The sequence below is a fragment of the Ceratotherium simum genome, chromosome 5 (genome assembly GCF_057802395.1).
Source record: "Ceratotherium simum simum isolate JZ-2026a chromosome 5, ASM5780239v1, whole genome shotgun sequence".
In the NCBI taxonomy this organism is placed as follows: domain Eukaryota; kingdom Metazoa; phylum Chordata; class Mammalia; order Perissodactyla; family Rhinocerotidae; genus Ceratotherium; species Ceratotherium simum.
The window spans coordinates 49,754,239-49,775,994 of NC_141904.1; the positions used below are offsets into that span (position 1 = coordinate 49,754,239).

The window sequence follows — 21,756 nt, forward strand, 5'->3', positions numbered from 1 at the left end:
TATTGGCCAAGGCAGAATGTCCCCTTCAGCCAGTCGGGAAGGGACTCTGGATGTGCTGGATCTGACCCAGAGGACTGCAGGACTGGGCAGGGCTCATGCCACAGTCTAATGACTAACACTGATACCCACTTCTCTCCCGGTTTGGCTCCTTGGGAACCCTGAACGAACAAGGAATGTCAGGGAGCAAGGCGAGCCCTGTGGGGTCCAATGTCCTAAGATGACCCTCCTCCCAACAGCTATGAAGGTTCCTGATGTACAAGGCCTACTTGGCCAAGAGGCCACTGGGGCAATTCCTGGACTGTGCAACAAGGTTGCACAGACGCCCATTTCTCCTTCCTCTTCCCGAGGCTGAGTGCACAACCAGTGGCATTCATCTGAGCTGCCACCTTCCGAGGTGCCCTGTTGAAGGCCCCAAAAAGCAAACAGGCCAACTGAGGCCAACAACCACCCAGGCCTCTCAACCTCATAGCCATTCCACAGGAGAGCTGGGACTAGATGTTGTCTCATGTCTCTGGACCCCTCTATCACTTTGTCTCGTCATCTCTCCCAGCTGTGCTCTCTCCACCTCCCAGCACCAGTCACCCCAGCCTGGTGTGTCAACCAGAGCACTGGACAGGGAGTCTTGGTGTCAAATTAGAGAAGACTTTTGGAGACTGTAGGAGCAAAGGGGAGGAGGTTGCTGTGTCTGGTTGGAGGTCAGGGAAGTCTTCACGGGGTGGAAGGGCATCCCAAGCGGAGGGATCAGGTGCAGAGATGGGGGAAGAGCAGGAGGCTCAGAGGCTGAGTGGTTGGAGTGTATGTGGCAGCCTGGCGCCTGGGCTGTGCAGGGCTGTGGGTGAGGAAATGGGGAGCACCAAGATCCAGGCCTTGAGGCCAGACCAGGGCGGTGTGGGCTCCTGAAGGCAGGGGGTGAAATGGCCAAATTGGCGGTTTGAAGGAGCCCCTGGACAATAGTGTGGAGGGTGGACTGTGCTCTGGGGAGAGCCTGGAACCTAGAAAAGGTGGAGTCTGGAGGCTGTGTCTGCACTTCAGAGGAGAGAAGATGGTGGTGGAACCAGGGCTGGGGTGGTGGGGGAGGTCAGAGGGTGTGTCCCCAGGAGGAAGTAGGAGCAGGCGGGTGCTCCCCAGGCTTTCAGCTCAGGGCTCATGCAGCGACACCCAGCAAAACAGCAGGCCAGGGGGCCCAGAGAGGAGAAACACGGGGCTTCATGGGGGTCTTGAACTGAGAGATACAGACCAGGTGATGTCTGATCATGATACCTGGTGTTCCCAGGGAGATGTGAGGACTGGGCAGAGAAGCAGCCCAAGATGCATCTCTGCAGCCCTCCTTATTTTTATTTTTTATTTTTATTTTGTTGAGGTCGTATTGGTTTATAACTTTGTGTAATTTCAGGTGTACATTATTATATATCAGTTTCTGTATAGACTGCAGCATGCTCACTACCAATAGTCTAGCTTTTGTCCTCACCATACATACATGCCCCTTTACACCTTTTGACCACCCTCCCACCCTCTTCCCCTCTGGTAACCACTAATCTGGTCCCTTTATCCATGTGTTTGTTTATCTTCCACATATAAGTGAAATCATATGGTATTTGTCTTTCTCTATCTGGCTTATTTTGCTTAGTATAATACCCTCAAAGTCCATCCATGTTGTTCCAAATCGATTTTCTCTTTTTTTAGGGCTAAGTAGTATTCCATTGTGTGTGTATATACCACATCTTCTTTATCCCTTCATCTGTTGATGGGCACCTGGGTTGCTTCCACATCTTGGCTATTGTGAATAATGCTGCAATGAACATAGGGATGCATAGATCTCTTTGTATTGTTGATTTCATGTTCTTTGGATAGATACCCATTAGTGGGATAGCTGGATTTTATGGTATTTCTATTTTTAATTTTTTGAGAAATCGCCATACTGTTTTCCACAGTGGCTGTGCCAGTTTGCATTCCCACCAGCAGTGAATTAGGGTTCCGTTTCCTCCACAGCCTCTCCAACACTTCTTATTTCATGTCTTGTTAATTATAGCCATTCTGATGGGTGTGAGGTGATATCTCATTGTAGTTTTGACTTGCATTTCCCTGATAATTAGTGATGTTGAACATCTTTTCATGTGTCTATTGGCCATCTGTATATCATATTTGGAAAAATGTCTGTTCATATTCTCTGCCCATTTTTTGATCTGGTTGTTTGTCTTTTTTTTTATTTTAGTTTTATTTTTTATTTTTATTTTATTTTATTTTTTTTTGACGAAGACCAGCCCTGAGCTAACATCTGCCAATCCTCCTCTTTTTTTTTTTTGCTGAGGAAGACTGGCCCTGGGCTAACATCCGTGCCCACCTTCCTCTACTTTATATGGGACGCCGCCACAGCATGGCTTGACAAGCAGTGCGTCGGTGCGCACCCAGGATCTGAACCGGCGAACCCTGGGTTGCCGCAGCGGAGCGCGAGCACTTAACCGCTTGCGCCACTGGGCCGACCCCCTGCTTGTTTGTCTTTTTGTTGTTGAGTTTTATGAGTTCTTTACACATTTTGGAAATTAACCCCTTGTTGGATGTATGATTTGTAAATATTTTCTCCCAGTTAGTGGGTTGTCTTTTCATTTTGTTCATAATTTTATTTGCCTTGCAGAAGCTTTTTAGTCTGATGTAGTCCCATTTGTTTATTTTTTCTTCTGTGTCCTTTGCCTGAATAAACACAGTATTCGAAAAGATGCTGCTAAGACCCAATGTCAAAGAGTGTACTGCCTATGTTTTCTTCTAGGATTTTTATTGTTTCCAGTCTTACACTCAAGGCTTTAATCCTGTTGAGTTAATTTTTGTGTGTGGTGTAAGATAACGGTCAACTTTCATTCTTTTGCATGTGGCTGTCCAGTTTTCCCAGCACCATTTATTGAGGAGACTTTCCTTTCTCCATTTTATGTTCTTGGCTCCTTTGTTGAAGATTAGCTGTCCATGGACGTGTGGTTTTATTTCTGGGCTTTAAATTCTGTTCCACTGATCTGTGTCTGTCAGCTGTAGCTTTGTCACATATGCAGCTCTCCTTATTAATAGGAGTGCCCTTGGAGGAGACCGAGAAGGAGCCACCAGGGAGGCAGGAGGGAAAGCAGGAGAGTGGCATCAGGGGAGAATGGGGCAGGGGGCAGTTTCAGGAGGATAGAGAGTCCCCAGAGCCTCCATAGATAAAGACAAGGCTTGAGAGTGGCCACTGGATCCAGTGAGGGAAGACCAGCCTGCAGTGGCTTTGAGTGTGAGAGAGAGTGAAGAAGTGGATCAACGAATGTAGATGACCCTTCTTCAGGCTCAGCTGAGGAGGGACCAGGGCAACAGGCCACGTCTGGTGGGGGCTGGGGACATTTTTAGACTGAGAAAGGCAGTGGAGAAGAATCCAGGAGAGGGGACAGGTGGAGCTGAGCCCCTGAACTGGCTGAGGGCTGTGTCCAGAGAACAGGATGGTGTGGCCTTTGAAAGTCTCCCTTGGGACTGGCTAGTGGGTGAGGCTCTAGATGAGGGGTCGTTACTGTTATTCATTCATCAACTATTAACTGAGTGCCTACTGGGTGCCAAACAGTGCCTAGAGGTGGAGATTTAGTGGTGAATACACTATATTACCCTGATTCCTGAGGAGGCTGTAGGTGGGGAGGGGGGAAGCATGTAGGATAGGCGCTTGTCTCCCTTCCTCTCCTGGAGGACTCAACCCTCTTAAGCAATCTTGGCTATGACACTCCCCAGTGGGGCCTCAGAGAGACCAGGATATTGTCAGGGAGATGGAGAAAGCATTTCTTCACTTGCACTAAGGTAGACCTCGCCCACTGTCCAGCAAGCCCCATGAGGCAAGAGCAGGGGCTGAGGGAAACCCAGGCCACATCCTGTAGGGGGCCAGTGATGGGGCAGGTCAGGAAGGCTCCTGGTTGGGCCTTTGCATCAGTCCCAGGCTGGGTAAAATGAGGGTCCTGCAGGCTGTGAGGAGGCAGACTTGGGGACCATGGAGACCCAGAGGGACAGCCGTTCCTGGGGCGGTGCTCACTGTGGCTACTGCTGCTGGGCCTGGTGATCCCTGCGGCCACCGCTCAGGCCCTCAGCTACGAGGAGGCCGTGCTCCGTGCTGTGGATGGCCTCAACCAGCGGTCCTCAGACGATAATCTCTACCGTCTCCTGGAGCTGGACCCGCAGCCCAAGGGAGTGAGTCTGGGGCGGGCGGTGGGGAGGGAGGCTCTGCTCTGGTCAGGTCTGGCCACACTGTCACTCCCTTTGCTCATGCTGTCCCTCCTGTCAGGAAGGCACTTCTCCCTTTAAGTGTGGTCCCACGTCTCCTAGGAAACCTTCCCAGAGCTGTGTCCCCTCTCAGCATGAGAGCTTCCTGCCTTAGATCTCCACTGTGGGAAGAGGTGCCCCCTCCACAGCCCCATTCAGCCTTCAGGGACTTCTGGGAGTTCCAGGGACAAGAGTGGGGTCATTGGCTTGGGTTGTGACTTGTCTCCTTTATTTCTCCTCTGCACTCTTTTGTCTCCCTCACAGGGAAGAGCTCTGCTCAGCCTTGAGGTTCCAGTGGCAACGTCTTTTCCTCCAGGAAGCCCCTGATTTCCCTCAGCCCCCTCAGATGGGGAGGTGCTCCTCATCAGAGCTTGTCTGAGGTCCACTCCTACTCTGTGTGCTTGCTGAGGGCAGGAATGGGCCCTGGCTCCTCCCCTCTGTCCCCAGCACCAAGCCCAGTGCCAGGCACACAGTAGGGGCTGTTGAAGGGCTGCACTTTTGGTGGTGGGGGCAGGGAGACAGATCAGAGAAGGCAAGCGTGAGCCTGAGCCCAACTCCCCACTTTCTCCCCTGACCAGGACGAGGATCCAGACACCCCAACGCCTGTGAGCTTCACGGTCAAAGAGACTGTGTGTCCTAAGACGACGCAGCAGCCACTGGAGCAGTGTGCCTTCAAGGAGAATGGGATGAGGTTGGGGATCTGGGGCTAGAGGTGCTGGTGGATGCCTCCCAAGTTGCTGAACAAGAGGGCTCCGGGGAACATTTCCAGCCACGGGGTGAGGCTGGGAGGTTATGACACGGTGGTGCCAGTTTGACCTGGAGCTTCCCATTCTTAGCTGGTTAAACAGTGTTCAGGGACAGTCATCCTGGACCCAGGCAAGGACTTTTTCAACATCAGCTGTGATGAGGTGAGTGGCCCATTTGCGTTGGAGGTGCTGATGACGGGGTGGTGTGTGGAACATTCTATGGACCAATTAACCATTGTCCCATCCAGGGCAGAGAAAGCCCCTCCTACCCTGGGGTCCTCCCTCAACCTGAGCTCAGGTCTCAGGACTGGCTCTGCAATTCCTTGGAGTGGTGGTTCTCAAAATATGGTCCTCACCTGTGAGCTTGTCGGAAATGTAGATTCTTAGTCCCCACCAGACCTACTGAATCAGACCCTGGAGTGGGGCCCCAGAATTTGTATTTTATGAAGCCCCCAGGGATTCTGACTGCTGCTGAAGGTTGAGAGCCACTGACGTAGAGTAATGAGCTTTCAGCCCACGCTCCTGTCCCAGCTTTGCTGGATGGGCTGTGTGACCCTGGGAAGCCCCTTGCCATCTCCAGGCCTCAGTTTCCTCACCTGTTTGTGGGTATAGGGATTCACTGCATGCTCCTAAGGTCACAGCCAGAGTGTGAACTGGGCCCCAAGTCTGCTTGGTGTGTCCCAGGAAGGGGGGTGTCTAGGTCGGGAGGGGTCTTGAATCTGGTTCCAGCCGTCACACGGATCATGTTTCCTTCTGGTGCACAGCCCCAGCAGGTCAAGAGATTTCGCGGTTTGCGTAGGTCTATCTGGAGAGGTCTGCGGAGGCTTTGTAAAGGGTTTAGGAGATTTCACGACAGATTCTGGCGTTTTCCTCTACATAGGTTCTATGTAGCACACTAGGGTCTGCTACCCCAGCTCAGGCTTCCGGACTCTGAAAAATAAATTCTTGTGGAAGCAACTTTCTCCAGGCTTCAGTTTACTTGTCTAGCCTTCTCCCATTTACCACAACCAACCTAGGACTTAACTCTGGGAGCCCCCCACCATGTGTGTGTGTGTGTTTGTGTGCATGCACAAAACACAGAGATAGGTGGGCACAGCTTTTCCATCAGTGGGGAATGGGGTGAGACAGCGGGGCCAAGAGTCCACACAACGGCTCCATTCTAGGGTCCCTCTCCATGCCCTTCACACACCACCCACCCTCCACTTGAACACCCAGAGGGCTTTGAGATCCAACTGTGTGCGAGGGTGATGGGGATGCTGCGGAGCTGTACCTGCTTATATGGAGGTGACAGTTGAGGGTGCAGCCAGGCATTTTGTTAAGCACTCACAGACATGCTGTGCAGTCTCCTGGCTGACTGGGTTCTAAGGTCAGCCTGCTCGTACAATGCCCATAAAGTTCCAATTTCTGTTGAAAATCTTAACTCTGGAAAAGCCCACCACTCCTGGCTTTTCCTCTGGCACTGAGACACATTACTGTTTCTTTGTCTGAGTAGCAGATTGAATTGTGGGCTCATGTTTAGGAATTGAATAGTACAGAAATTTTCTACATTAAAAACAAGAATCCTGCTCAGTGGGATGAAGACCTCTGGCAGGGGAGACACGCAGAGTGACACACAAGTCACATCTCTGCTGCACTCTGTGTTTCAGTCACTGTCCACGTCCTGCCCACTCACCAGCTGTAGCTGACTAGAAGCACCTGTGGCTCTTTGCTATGGGACAGACTGGAAGTACTGGGGAGGTTGTACTCTCAAAGCAGCCTCGACTAGTGATACATGGGAGTTGGTGGAAAAATATCCTCCCTTCCTCCTCCATTGGGCAGCACCACTCCAAGATGTGTTACACATCTCCCAGAGGGCCCCAGCTGGCTTGTGCCACTGTTGCCCACAGCAATGACCTGTTCATGAACACAGCCTCTTCTTTTTTTTTTAAAAAACTGGAGTGCTGCGGTGGAGCTGCTCCAAGGGTGTGAGTTTATTTTATTTATTTATATTTTTTTTGTGAGGAAGATCAGCCCTGAGCTAACATCCATGCCAATCCTCCTCTTTTGCTGAGGAAGACCGGCCCTGAGCTAACATCCGTGCAGATCTTCCTCCACCTTATGTGGGATGCCGCCACAGCGTGGCCTGACAAGCAGTGTGTGGGTGGGCTCCCGGGATCCGAACCCTGGCCGCCAGCAGCGGAGTGCACGCAGTTAACTGCTATGCCACGGGGCTGGCCCCAGAACATATCCTCTTCTGACCTCTGCTCCTGCCGTGTCTCACATCTCTCCCTCCTGCTGGTGCTTTCTGTAATTGCCTCCCAAATAAACTGCTTCCACTTGAATCCTTGTCTTAGGGCTCATTCTGGGTCAACCTAAACTAAGACACAGACTCCTCTCTCTGAGACAGACAGAGGGCAGGATCTCACATCCCGTTTACTTTGTTGTCTGTCATGCTCGCTTCTTGGTGATTCAGTGCGGCTGATTTGAGGCAGGTTAGAGGAACCTAAGATGCGTCTTACTCTATATCATCACAACACAGTGGCAGAAGAAACTGGCTTCCCAGGGCCATTGTTACGTTTTCAAGACCTTTTTGAGCTGGTTGTTAAACTGTCGGTATCTTGAAATTGGCCATGATAGGAGTATTTACACCATGGAAACTGGCAAATGTTACAAACCAGCACCCACCGCTGGCACATCTCTGCTCAAACTGAGAGAGGGTCACTCATCAGGCTGATGTGGGCCTGTGCTAATCACATCCATTTCCAATTTCCTCCCAAGATTTCCCATCCTGCTGCCATGGCAACACTCCTATTCCCCCAGCCCTGCCTTGTCCATTGATATTCTAGATGGATGTTGGGCCGATGTCCGTTGCCACGTACCAGGCGATCAACATGCATACATGACACTGATGCCAGAAAGGAATGGATGCTTACATTTTTTCCATCTCAATCTTTGATCAGAAGTCTCACTGGCCCCTGGCAGGGAGGTCTGCAGGCCTTGTCAGTGCCCTCTAAAGTGACTGGCTGGCAAGAGTGCTGGCTATTCAGCTACAAGAACTTCTTACCCATGAGAGAACAAATATTAGACCCTTTCATGAATGGCATTGGAGCATCAGGCCCTGGAACCCTTGGCTTGTCAGTTCTTCTTGACAGTAAAGCTCTGAATGGTGAGTTCTAAGGGTGAGTGACACCCACAGTGTTATGGGATTGCATGGAGGAGAACCCAGTCCAACATGAGGGAAAGGAGGGTGTTCCAGGGAGAAGACAGCTTAGGCAAAGGCACAGTGACAGGCATGGTAGGTGTGAGGAGTGACACTCTGTTTAGTGCTCAAGGCAGGCATGCAAGGGGGTGGGAGTCAGGGTTGAGTGCAGAGATAGGCCAGGTCCTGAAGAGCAACAGGAAGAAGTGATGGTTTTAGCAGGAGGAGATCGGATCGCATGTCCATCTTAGCCAGACCACCCTGGCTTCAGAGTGTGTGTGTGTGTGTGTGTGCGCGCGCGCGCGCGCGCGTTTATGCGGGGTGAATGGTGAGGGAGACCAGCAAGGACATGTCCCCCCAGGACAGTGGCCCAGAGCAGAGGAGGGAAGAGAGAGTGGAAGGAGCGTTGGCCCAGAGGCTGACAGAGTGTGGGGCTGACTGGGATAGAGTCATCGCAGAGAGGATGAGGCAGGTTGGTTCCCTGAGGAGCTACAGAATGGTGGCACTTCCTGAGAGAATGATCAAGGGCTCTTCAGGATCCTGGTGCAGGTATGAGATGAGTGTAGGGGGAGATGGCAAATTCGGTTTTGAACACATTGGTTCTGAGGTGCTAGAGGGATGTTGGTCCCTGGGCGGGGCCCTGGGGAGAAGGACCACTTAGTAGACGCTGTTAGTGCCCTGCCCAGATCCCCCGCCCTGGGCTGCTGCTCCCATCCCCCAGCTGTTTGGGTGTGGAATGTCATGTCTCTGCTAATGGCTCACAGATGCCCCCCTCACAGCCTCCTCAGGAGATGCCTGGGGGGTTAGGTTCCCTGTGCCTGCCGCCTGTGGAGAGGGACTGACTGAGGAGGGGATGTCAAGCCCAGGCCCCGCCTCAGGTCAGGACAAAGGAAGGTGCAGCTCCGGTTGCAGGGCTTTGGTGGGGTCAGGCTGAAGCTGGTCTCAGGGTGGACCGCATCCTTGCTCAGCTCCTTCCTCTGTCCCATCCTGCTTCCCTCAGCCCCTCTTCCTGAGAACACCCCTCAATCAATCATATGCCTCTAAATTCCCACCTCAGGCTCTGCTTCTAGAGAACCCAGACTATGACAGCAGCGGACTGAGGCGGGAGCTCTGCAGAGCCCGTCCAACCCATCCCAGATGGGTGTAGGTGTCAGGCCTGGGCTGGAGACCAGCAGAGAAAAGCCAGAGCTCTCCAGGGTACTGGTGGGGTGGGTGGGTGTGGGGCAGTCCTGTAATCCAGGGACATTGAGGAATTATAAAAGTGGTCAGAGTACACAGGAGGCCAAATGTCCCAGGGAGATGAATCCTAAGGGTTTCCCACTGTCTGTGCAGATGTGAAGGCCACTGAGGTCAGTGGGGGCAGCCTCAGTGGGTTAGGGACACAGAAGCCAATCACAGCGAGTGGAGGAGAGAGCAAGAGGTATGGAAGAGGGGAGGCAATGAGTGTGGACGAGGACTGGCTTTTCCTGACCCCAATACCCTGCTGTAACAGGAGGAGACCGGGTTTATCAGGCAACGTCCTTGTGCACCCTGCCCTCGACCTCCTCCTCATCGGTCTTAAGAGTTAGTTCAGGGACTCCCAGAGGGGACAGTGCACTCCTGGTTAGCCTAAAGGAGGCAAAGGAAAGGAAAATCTTGGGCTAGAAGTCAAGAGCCATTGCTCTTTTGTCTGTGTGGCCCCGGGCATGTGACTTGACCTTTCTGGGCCTCAGTCTTCCTATCTGTAAATTGGGAACAATGCAGCCTACTTTAAGGGATTGGTCTAATATTTTGGTTGGATAAGGAAAGTAAAGGAACTCACTAGGGGCTGAATCTGAATCAGAGAGGATGAGAGACTCAAAGGAGACACTAGTTAGTGTGGGTCACTCGCAGGACACAGGGCTGGGGGTTATGTGTCAGAGCAGGGACTGAGAGAGACACGTGGAATCTCCGTCAGAGGAGGATGAGGTAAATAAGATGCAGCACATCCACACAGACCACTTCCTGAGAGTACAAAAGCGGCCATGGTCCAGATGCCCCTCTCCACTAGCCCTCTGCCATCTGGCCACTAAAAGCAGCTGACATGGTAGGGCGGGGGATCCTCCAGACTTCCTCTGTTCTGACTGAGTTATGCCCATGCCAGGCAGATCCCAAAAGTCCTGTCTGCCGGCCTTCATGGGTCTCTAGCCTCAGCTTGAAGCTGGGGGGCTGTCCTGGTTCCTGGTGTCCCATGAGCATCCTCTGGTATTTCTACGTTCCTCTTTGCATCTGTGTTGTCCCCATCCAGAGCAGGGCAGGCCGCTGGCAGAGGAGACACAGGGCTGTGTTGTGACTTTCATGGACTCTACTTACTTTTGCCTTCAGGGGACCCTTCATCTATCAAGAAGTATGCCGGGCCGGCCCGGTGGCTTAGCAGTTAAGTGCGCGCGCTCCGCTACTGGCGGCCTGGGGTTCGGATCCCCGGCGCGCACCGACGCACTGCTTGTCCGGCCATGCTGAGGCCACGTCCCACATACAGCAACTAGAAGGATGTGCAACTATGACATACAACTATCTACTGGGGCTTTGGGGAAAAAAAGAGGAGGATTGGCCATAGATGTTAGCTCAGGGCCAGTCTTCCTCAGCAAAAAGAGGAGGATTAGCATCGATATTAGCTCAGGGCTGATCTTCCTCTCAAAAAAAAATATATATCAAGAAGTATGCCAAGAAATTTTATATATTACGGTATATGGGGAGGCCATTCTGGTTTATACTTGATTTGGCCTGAACTTTATGTGAACTAAAGAAGCCTGACTCATGGCCTGTCAATCATACATTGTACATTTACTTTAACCATTAGAGGAAAGGATGCATTCAATCACTACCCTACAGTAAAAGAATGTGCTCTTTGAAGATAAAAATTCATGCTTCCCTTCTTGTGACGCCAGATGAACCTCCCTTCCCAGGGCACCAGGCTCATGTTGACCCACTGTGTATGCTAATCTGTAAACAAAATACCTCCTTGAAACCTTGAGAAAAAGAAAATGCATCCCTGTCATGTTTGATGTATGTTCTTTGTTCTGAAATAGTATAAACTGTGCTGAAAACCATGCTTCTCTGACTGCTTTCCTCCATGGTGAAGACTGCACTTCCGGGCTAGTCCTCAGCTTGCCTCGAGTAAAATCTCTCTCATTATAGGTTGATTATTGATTATTTGTGTCAACAAGTATTAAAAATTACATTTTAAAACTGCATTGGTATAAAGACGAATATAATCCAGGCTGGATTTAATATTATGTATTTGTTGTTATTATAGTCATTTTTATCTTCTGATTTTAAAAGAAATTAAAACACTTTTGTGGATCCCTAGAAGCATCATGGTCCCTAGGCTCTGTATCTACAGTGCCTAATGGATATGTCAGCCCTGGGGTGATGGTGTTCCTGGTAGTACCACAGGCACTCTGGCAGGCAAATGCCTGGTGCTGTCTGTGGATGCTGGCCACTTGCTGGTACTGCTTGAGATTGCTGCCACTGGCCATCTGTGGGTACTGCAGGGCACACAGGAGGGCTAATGGGGACCAGGGTGGCACCGCCCTGGGTGCTTCTCTGTCTTGGTGTCTTGGCAGGCAGCAGGCTTGGAGCTGGGGTTCCCCTGGGCTGCTCGATCCTCTCATCACCATTTCTGTTGACGCTCATCTCTATTGAATAGAGTTTTGTTAAAACCAGAATCTCATGTCTTGTGATCATTGGTAACATCAATTTTTATCGGTAAAACAGAGCTAGCTATTATACAGCACTTGTTCTGTCCTATCATTGGCAAGGAAACCAAGACACAGGGAGATTATTTAAAGCTGAGGTGGAGGGGCCGGCCCCGTGGCATAGTGGTTAAGTGCGCGTGCTCTGCTGCTGGCAGCCCAGGTTCGGATCCCGGGCGCACACTGATGCACCGCTTGTCAAGGCATGCTGTGGCGGAGTCCCATATAAAGTGGAGGAAGAGGCTGGCCCTGTGGCTTAGCGGTTAAGTGCGTGTGCTCCGCTGCTGGCGGCCCGGGTTCGGATCCTGGGCGCGCACTGACGCACTGCTTCTCCAGCCATGCTGAGGCCGCGTCCCACATACAGCAACTAGAAGGATGTGCAGCTATGACATACAACTATCCACTGGGGCTTTGGGGGAAAAAATAAATAAATAAATAAAATTATAAAAAAAAAAATAAAGTGGAGCAAGATGGGCATGGATGTTAGCCCAGGGCCAGTCTTCCTCAGCAAAAAAAGAAGAGGATTGGCATGGATGTTAGCTCAGGGCTGATCTTCCTCACATGTACACAAAAAGCTGAGGTGGCAGAGCTGGAATGGGAGGCCAGGCAGCCTCAACTATCACCCTGGGCCTCCTCCTGTCCTGCCAGAAGATCCAGGTGTGACCTCACATAGGGGTACTAGCCTGTTGCCCTTTAACAGCCATGTATCCTTCTGGCCCCCTTCTGGGCAGGATGCCAACCTTCTGGGCTGGATGCCCAGCTGCTGTGATTGGTAATGATCCAGGGCCTGGCCAGCCCGGATCTTACCTTATCTCACTCAAAGAACATCACGTCTTAAAGGAACACAGACACCTCCACGTGAACTATTGTTGCTGGGAATGCTGGCCGTACCAGGGATGGCCTTTCTTGTCAAGCATATAGCCTTTGTGCCCTCTGCCTATATAAGCAACCCCCTCCCCACCTGCAATCGCGGGTGCACACTTCTGTCCAGTCAGCTGCCACTGGACATTCCCTGTAAGTAGCTCCCAATAAACCTATATGTCTCGTTTGCCTTCTCCAGGTCTTTTTTTCGGTCTCTCCACAACCTATCCCTCACTGCTCACCTAACTGGGTGTGTGGCCAGACATTTGGCAAGCCAGCTGGGAGACCGGGGAAACCTTTGTGAGCACGGAGACTATGGGGGACGGGAAGGGGAAATTTGTGGGGGAAATCCTGGGTTGGCTAAGGTCCTCCCTGTGGGGGCCAGTCACCATTATCTTTGATGTATGGGGCCCACTGTGTGAGTATGCGGATGCCCCCAAAATGCCAAAGGGCCTAGGGAAAGTCCTGGGCATGAGAAATGTAGAAAAGAAAAACTCAGATGCCCAGGCCATTGTTACAGCCACGAGGTGGCCCCTCCTCACTGTGCGATGGCTTGCAACGAAGGCAGGGGAAGTCCTGGGCGTGATAAATGATGAGGAAAAGAAGTCAGACGCTTGGGTGGTAGCTGCGGCAGTGGGGTGGCCCCTCCTCACTACGGGAAGGGGGAGTAATTTCTCACTACAGAGACTGAAATGGAAGCAAGAGCCAAGGTGAGGCAGCTACAGGAGAAACTGAAGTTAGAAAGAGAGGCTCAACTGGTTCAAGCTGAGACAACCGAGGCACTGTTGACACGCCTATGGGAATCTGACGAGAAAATAGAGACTCTAGCCTGTCGTTTTACTAAGATCAAGGGACGATAGCTACCATGGGCAAAGCTGCAGGCCCTTGTGACCTGACAAGAACGGAACCCAAAGCAATGGGACCCGTGTGACTCTAATAGTGAGGAAAGTGAGGATGTTACAGGATGGGATGACACAATAGAAGTACCTGTCCTGGTGGCACATTTGGTCATGATGCAGAAAATAAAATCTGAATAACCCCAGCTTCCAGGGGTTGCTCCAACAGACTTGCCCCCACCGGTTTGGCACATGCACTCTACTATGCAGGACTACACCGCTGCCGAGCTGATAGAACTGGGAAACAAATTCAGGCAGAAGGGGAGGGAAAGCACCCTGGGGTGGCTTTTGTGTCTCTGGGATGGGGGGAAGAGGACATTTTGCTGTTGGAGGTGGAGATGAGCAAATTGGCTTCTGTCACTTCTCACCTCACCCTACGGCCACACCTCTATAGCACCACCTGGTGGACAAAACCCCCTGGTGTTGCCTTGTTTCGTTATATTGATGATGTCATGTTAACCTCTGAGTCTTTTTCAGACCTCCAGGAAGCCTCCCGCTCCTTGTCACAGTGAACGACAACAAATTACAAGGGTCTGGGTTATCTGTCAAATACTTGGGTGTTGTCTGGTTGAGTAAGACAAAGGTGGTCCCTGCTGCTGTTATAGATAAGATACAGGCTTTCCCAACACCCAACACCCCAACACAACTATAGACCTGACTGGGCTTATTAGGTTACTGGTGCCCTTTCATTCTTCATTTAGCCCAACTACTTCTGTCCTCTTTATAAGTTAGCGCGAAAGGGTGCTATCTGAGACAAGAGGACCACCAAGCAGGAGGCCCTCACCCAAGCCAAAGCAGCAGTGAAACAAATCCAGTCCTTGGGTATTTTAACACAAGGTCAACCACAGGCACTGGATGTTTCCAGTTACCCAGAGGGGTTCGGATGAGGTCTCTGGCAGAAGCAAGGCAATAAATGAGTGCCCCTTGGCTTCTGGTCCCAATTGTGGAAAGGGGCTGATAATCAGCGCAGCACCCTAGAACAATTGTGTGCTGCTTACTTGGCCCTCCAGCAGGTGGCGCCCATAACCCATTCCCTGCCGGTCACAGTCTGTACTCACCTGCCCATTGTGGAGTGGTTGCGGGATACTTTCCAGAAGCCCCACTTGGGAACAGCCCAGTCACAGACATTGGCAAAATGGCATGTATACTTACAACAGTGAGGGACCCTGACCAATAGTCCCCTCAGTGCAGAATTGCATGCCGTCCTGGGACCATTAACATATACTACAGAAGACACAACCCGGTTAGATGAGGTGTCCATGCCTGAAACCCTGCCAAATGTATGAAAGGAGAAGGACCAGTCCTCGCGGAGACCTGGTATAGGGATGGCTCTGCAAGAGACAACCTCCACCCAGTGGATGGCAGTGGCGATCCAGTGTTCGTCTGACAGCACATAGTTGGACTCTGGCTCTGGGTACAGTAGTCAATGGGCCAAACTGTGGGCTGCGTGGATGGTGTTGACTTGTGAGCCCAATCCAATATGTCTGTGCATGGACAGTTAGGCAGTCTATGAAGGACTCACCCTGTGGGTGGCACAATAGGCATGACAAAAGTGGACTGTTAATGGTCGCCGGTTGTCGGGGGCAGAGCTTTGGGATGACATCTGCCAGCGGATCCAGGGAATGACGATAACAATATACCATGTGTCTGCACATCAGGTGACAGTGCTGCCAAGAAACCAAAAAGCAGACAAGTTAGCTGGGGTCTGCCTCCTAGAAGAAGTACCAGCTGAAAGAGTGGCAGAATGGCTACACAAAAAGACTGGACATAAAGGACAAAGGACTCTATGGGCTATTGCCAAGGCCTGGGGCCTCCTCCTACACTATGCTGACGTGGAACAGGTCTGCCAGGCATGCCCTTCTTGTTCCTTGCAGAGACTCCAGGCCATTCGCTGGGACACAGGCCAAATATCCGGAGACAACCAGCCCACTCAGTGCTGGCAGGTGGACTACATTGGGCCCTTGCATCTTTCTTTTATTTTATTTTATTTTTATTTAATTTTATTTATTTATTTTTCCCCCAAAGCCCCAGTAGATAGTTGTATGTTATAGCTGCACATCCTTCTAGTTGCTGTATATGGGACATGGCCTCAGCATGGCTGGAGAAGCGGTGCGTTGGTGCACACCCAGGATCCGAACCCGGGCCGCCAGCAGCAGAGCGTGCGCACCCAACCGCTAAGCCATGGGTCCAGCCCCCTTGCATCTTTCTGATGACTGCTGGTATGCCCTTACTTGTGTGGACACGCATATAGGACTGCTGCAGGCATACCCCAGCAAAAGGGCCACACAAAAGAGCACTGTAAGAGGCCTAGAACACCTTTGTGCCGTGTACAGTGTTCCCACGGACATTGACAGTGACCTAGGTACACATTTTACTGGCCACCAGGTACGGACATGGGCTGACCAAATGGACATACACTGGCATTTTCACCTGCCATACAACCCCACGGCCATGGGGCTGGTGGAACGAATGAATGGCTTGCTGAAACAACAATTGAGGAGAGAAGACAGGACCCTAGCCCACTGGATGAGACACCTGACAACTGCAATACATCAAGTGAATGAACATGAAAGGTGCACCTGACCCAGTGCATATCAGATGTTGACATAAGGACCCGATATGACAGTACGTCTACAAGAGCTAATCAAGGAGAGAAACTACTACAACCACAGATAGGCACTCAGAACAACTTGCTTTTGCCTCTGCCACAGGAACTCCATACCAGGACCCACGTGGTCACTTGGCCCTGGGAATGGCAGGTGGGGCCCCGCTGGTGTGGTCTCTTAGCCCCTTGGGAAACAGGCTTAGAACAGGATATATGGTAAAACCTCCAAATTTACTAATCCAAGGTACATTCATCCTTTCCCTCTGGTGTGTCTTGTTGGACGGTCATGACATCCCTGTTTTAGTTTCCTCTCAACATCTGACTTTCGTCCTCAGGACAACATCTGCCAACCTCTTCCCTGATTGGGCACACACTGTTGCTGACATACAAAATCTCCCCAACTGCTGGATAAGCAGCAAGCTGCCTTTCTTTTTGACCACAGGTCTTGGATTCAATTCCCCACCTCAACCTGGTGAAAAGTATTCTTTGGCATTCTTGACTTTTTATTATTGATGTTGTTCTCTTGCTGTGCTCTCTACTGCTGTTGTGATATCTGGCTACAATGCTCCTCTTTGTGTCTGGCTTAAGAGACTCTGCTGAAGAATGGCACGTTAAGGTTGTAAGGGCCATTCAGACACATGGTGGGTGGAGTGTGGGGGCACTAGCCTGCGTGCCCTTTAATAGACATGTGTCCTTCTGGCCCCCTTCTGTGCAGGAAGCCCAGCTGCTGGGATTTGTAACGATCCAGGGTCTGGCTAGCCTGGATCTTACCTTATCTCACTCAAAGAACATCACATCTTAAAGGAACATAGAGCCCCTCCACATGAACTACTGTTCCTGGGAAAGCTGGTCTTATGAGAGACAGCCCCTCTTGGCAAGCATATAGCCTTTGTGCCCTCTGCCTATATAAGCAACCCCTGCCCCACCAGAAGTCTCGGCTGTACACTTCTGTCTAGCCAGCCAATAGGGGACTTTCCCTGTAGGTAACTCCCAATAAACCTATATGTCTCATTTGCCTACTCTGGGTCTTTTCTTCAGTCTCTCCATGATCCATCCCACACTGCTCACCCAATGGGGCGTGTGGCCAGACACCTCATTAAATATGACAGCCCAATAACAGATTTTCCAGACTACATAGATAACAGAGATATAGAACATACAACAATCTCAAGCAGCATTATAAACTCTGGATGGTTTAAAAAACCTTTTTATTTGGAAGTCACTTCAAATTTTTAAAAAATTGTTCAAAGAACATCTGTATTGCTTTAACCAGATTCAACTAATATCAACATTTTATGTCATTTGCCTTATCATTTGCTCTTTCTAAACACACACAAACACACACACACTGTTTTTTCAGAACAATTTGAGGGAAAGTCATATACATCATGGCTCTTTACCCTTAAATAATTCCATGTGATTTCTTAAGAATAGGGATAGCCTCTTATATAACTACAGAGCAGTTACCCACTTCATAAATTTATGTAGATACAGCACTTTTTCCTATATGCTGGCCCTATTCCAATGGTGTCAGTTGATAAAATAAAGTGCTTTACAATGTTTTTTCACTTCTAGTGCTGGATCCATCCTAGGGTCAGGCATTTCAGGGACTTGTCAGTTCTCATTAGCCTCCTTCAGTCTGGAACATTTCCACAACCTTTCATATCCTTTTATTCTCTAACAAATGTGTATGTGTGTGGATGTGTTGGTGGGATTGTGTGGGTGTTAAAGTGTGTCGGGATGTGTGTGTATGGGAGGTGATTGTGCAGTGTGTTTGTGAGGGTATGATTGTGGACAGGAGTGTGGGGTGCATGTGTGTGTGTGATGTATTTGGTTGTGTTGCAGTGTCTGTGGCTGGGTATGTGTGTGAGTATGGGTTGTGTGTGTATGTGAGGTTGTATATGTGGAGTGTGAGTGTAGGTTTGTGACTATGATGTGTATATGTCAGGGTGTGTCTCTGATGTGTATGTGGGTGTATGTCTGGGTGTGTGTGGGTTTGTGGGGAGTTTATGAGTGTGGGTGTATCTGGACGTGTGGGGATACGTGAGTGGAGTGTGTGTGTGTGGATTTCTAAAGCGTGTGTATGGATGTGTAAGTGGGATGTGTGTGTATGAGGAGTGTATAAAATGTGTGTATAAGTTAGTGTGTGTGACAGTGTGTGTATAAAATGTATAAAGTGTGTGTGCATGGGTGTGTAAGTCGGGTGTGTATGTGGGATGTATGGCTGGGTGTGCATGTGTGTAGGGGGTTTTGTGAGTGTGGGAAAGCTGGCTTATATGTGAGTGTGAGGGTGTATGTGTCAGTGTGGGTGCGTGTTTGTCAGTGTGGTTGTGTGGAAGTTTGTGGCAGTGTGTTTGTGTGTAATTTACATAAATAATTTTTATATATTCCCTTTAATCTCCAAAAATTATATGTATACTCATTGAAAATGTATGTTAACCAGCAGAAACAGAAATAGTATTTTATTGACTCATTATTCCCAAGGGGAGGGTACAGCTGTAACAAGGTCTTAGGAGCAAGAATTTGATTGAAGAAAAGACTAGAAGCAAGTTACAAGTAACAGGCAGGTAATGCTTATTCAATTACTGAATATTGTATCATTAAAAATTTTTTAAAATATTTATTTGGGGCCGGCCCCGTGGGTTAGCGGTTAAGTGCTTGCGCTCCGCTGCTGGCGGCCCGGGTTCGGATCCCGGGCGTGCACCGACGCACCACTTCTCCGGCCATGCTGAGGCTGCGTCCCACATACAGCAACTAGAAGGATGTGCAGCTATGACATACAACTATCTACTGGGGCTTTGGGGGGGGAAAACATAAATAAATAAAATCTTTAAAAAAAAAAAATTTTATTTGGCAGGCGCCAGCCAGGTTGCGCAGTGGTTAAGTTTGCGCACTCCGCTACTGCGGCCCAGAGTTCGCAGATTCAGATCCAGGGTGAGGACGTACACTACTCATCAAGCCATGCTGTGGCGATGTCCCACATAGAATATAGAGGGAGATGGGGATAGATGTTAGCTCAGGTCCACTCTTCCTCAAGCAAAAAGAGGAAGATTGGCAACAAGTGTTAGCTCAGGGCCAATCTTCCTCACCAAAAGAACAACAAAAACAAAAACATTTATTTACCCATAATTTCAAATTTACAGAAAAGTAGCAAGAAAAGTACACAAAAGAGTTCATATTCTCCTTACCCAGAGTTACCTTGCTAATGTTGTGCCCATTTGCTTTATCCTTTCTCTCTCTCTCTTTCTCTCATTGTTCCCAGGATTTTGGGTTACTCAGGTACGGTGAGGCCAACAGATCAGCAGACCAGTGAAAAGAGAGCTCATTACTCCCAGTTCCCCAGAGGAGGGGGCCTGTCCCACCATGCTGGGCCACAGGAGGGTCGGTCAGAGGCAGGGAGAGTGAGGGGAACTGTGGGAACTCGTGTATGATGGTTTTCCAGGGAAGGAATGGGCAAGACAGGGCAAGGGGGTGACCGGGTTTAGGATTGGTGAGTTAGAATAATTTCCGTGGGCTCAGAGTGTAGGGGCTGCCCCAGGTTGTCTGATGCCTGGCCCCAGGTGGTGAGGACAGGAGGTTAAAGTCTCACCAGCAGAAGAGGTGGGGGTGGGGATGGCTAGTTCCCCTATGAAAGGCCTACTTGAGGGAGAGTGCTTGCTGGCTCTGGGAATCCACTCCTCCTGGGAGGGGCAGTCCCTCCCTAGTCAGCAAGGCCCCAGGTGGGAAAACAGCACTCACAGAGAGCAGAAAACTCGGTTAACGCAGGACCACTTACCTTTAGTAAGTGGTGTAAGCCGTGACATATCTGGGTTATAACCTAACATCTTGTAGCTATTTCTTATTCATGAATTTCTACTTTGTTTATTTTCCCTCCCTGTTTTTCTGTCCCCTTCTGGATTGTTATATGATTATGTAGGATCAAATAAGGCCCTGTCTAAACGGGTTTAAGTTGGTCACGCGGGGACCAAGCCTTCCAGGTTTTCAAGTACACCCATTCTCCTGGCTCAGAGGGATGAAGCTTTATTCCCCTAGGAGAAGGAAGGAAGATTCAGATTGATAGGTTTATGAACGTTAGGCACTACTTGCCCAAGGTTAACGACGTGCTTTATAGCTGATTCGGTTTCTTTATCAGGGTGCATTGTTAAACCTGTATCACCCAGAAAGGCCTTTCCATACAACATTTCAAAAGGACTTAGCTTAAGCTTTCCTTTAGGAGCAGGCCTGCTTTGAAGCAGAGCACGTTGAACTTAACCACTACCCCAGAGTGCCGGCCTATACCTTTGAAGGCACTCCCTCAGTCTTTGCATGATTCTTATCTGGCCTTTGCTGAGTTTCCCTTAATTTATTTCCAATTAACAGGGTGTTTTCCTGCTGCTTGCATCCCCTTCAAGAACATGTTCTACAGAGTTCTAAGGCTGCCTTGTCCCCTGCTCTCTTGGGATCCCAGTCCGGATGTGTGATGGGCACTGACTGTTCAGCCGGTTGCCTAATCTGTGGATCAGGCTGATTGGCACGTTGCTTATTTGCCTCTTTTCAGGCTTCAGCTAAAACTGCTGCTTTTTCTTCTCTGGTCAGGAGGGTTGACAGGACAGTCTGTATATCAGCCCAGGTAGGGTTATGAGTAGAGAATATATCCCTCATCAGATTGAGGAACTCTCCAGGGTTTGCCTGCAGACCCTGAGAATGTGCCTTCCAATTGTAAAGGTCAGAGGTGGTGAAAGGCACATGCACATTTATAAGGTTCCCATCCCCATCAGGGACTTGGTGTAAGGGAAAAATTCTGCTTTCCCTGGATTGTAACAAGTCCCATGTCTAGTAGTGCTATCAGGTAAGGGAAGGGGAATAGGTTTAGGAGCAGCAGTGAATGGGATTGGCTCCTTAGGGGCCGACTTCTAGTTGGGAGGATAAGGAAGGGGCTGCTCTCTGTGTCCTGTTGGAGCTGGGGTGAGGAGAGCAGATGGCAAAGCTTCCCTATCCTGTCCCCTAGCGAGTAGAACAGGTCCTTGTTGTCTGGAGGGCTCTCCAGCACCAGGAAGGTATTCACTTTTGGGGCAGAAGTTTGACTCTTAAATTTGGCCAAATCGTATTTTTGTAGTCGTCCTTCATTTTGATATAAAGCCATAAAGCACTGTACATAGGGAATTTCTTCCCATTTTCCTTCTCTTTTGCATAAAAAGTCCAATTGTACAATGGTATTATATTTCAGCGACCCATTTTCTGGCCACCTGTCCTGATTTCCCTAGTTATATTGGGACCAAGCTGTATTATAAAAGAATATCATCTCCCATCAGTCATGGGAGTCCAGCCAAATAATTACCAATGATGAAGGAGGCACCCCAGTGGGCTCTCCTTTGGTATGGACGCTGTATTGTCCATACTGGTGTTGCAGACGTGTTTCTAGTTTCTAAGGGGTAGTTAGTAATGGTTAGTAAACACAAATCCTACAATTCTAACCGAGATGTAATTAAAATACTGTCCTACCACTAGCAGAGCTCTGTAGCAA

General features: G+C 49.9%; 1 protein-coding gene across 1 annotated transcript; it reads left to right on the top strand.

The window, feature by feature from the left end:
* Positions 1–3,985: 3,985 nt before the first annotated feature.
* LOC101406355 (cathelicidin-2-like) lies at positions 3,986–5,891 on the top strand. Its single transcript, XM_087431673.1, is given in 6 exon segments — positions 3,986–4,004; positions 4,007–4,182; positions 4,833–4,939; positions 5,090–5,162; positions 5,765–5,795; positions 5,881–5,891. Coding segments are annotated over 6 exon segments (417 nt in total).
* The last annotated feature ends 15,865 nt before the right edge of the window (positions 5,892–21,756 follow it).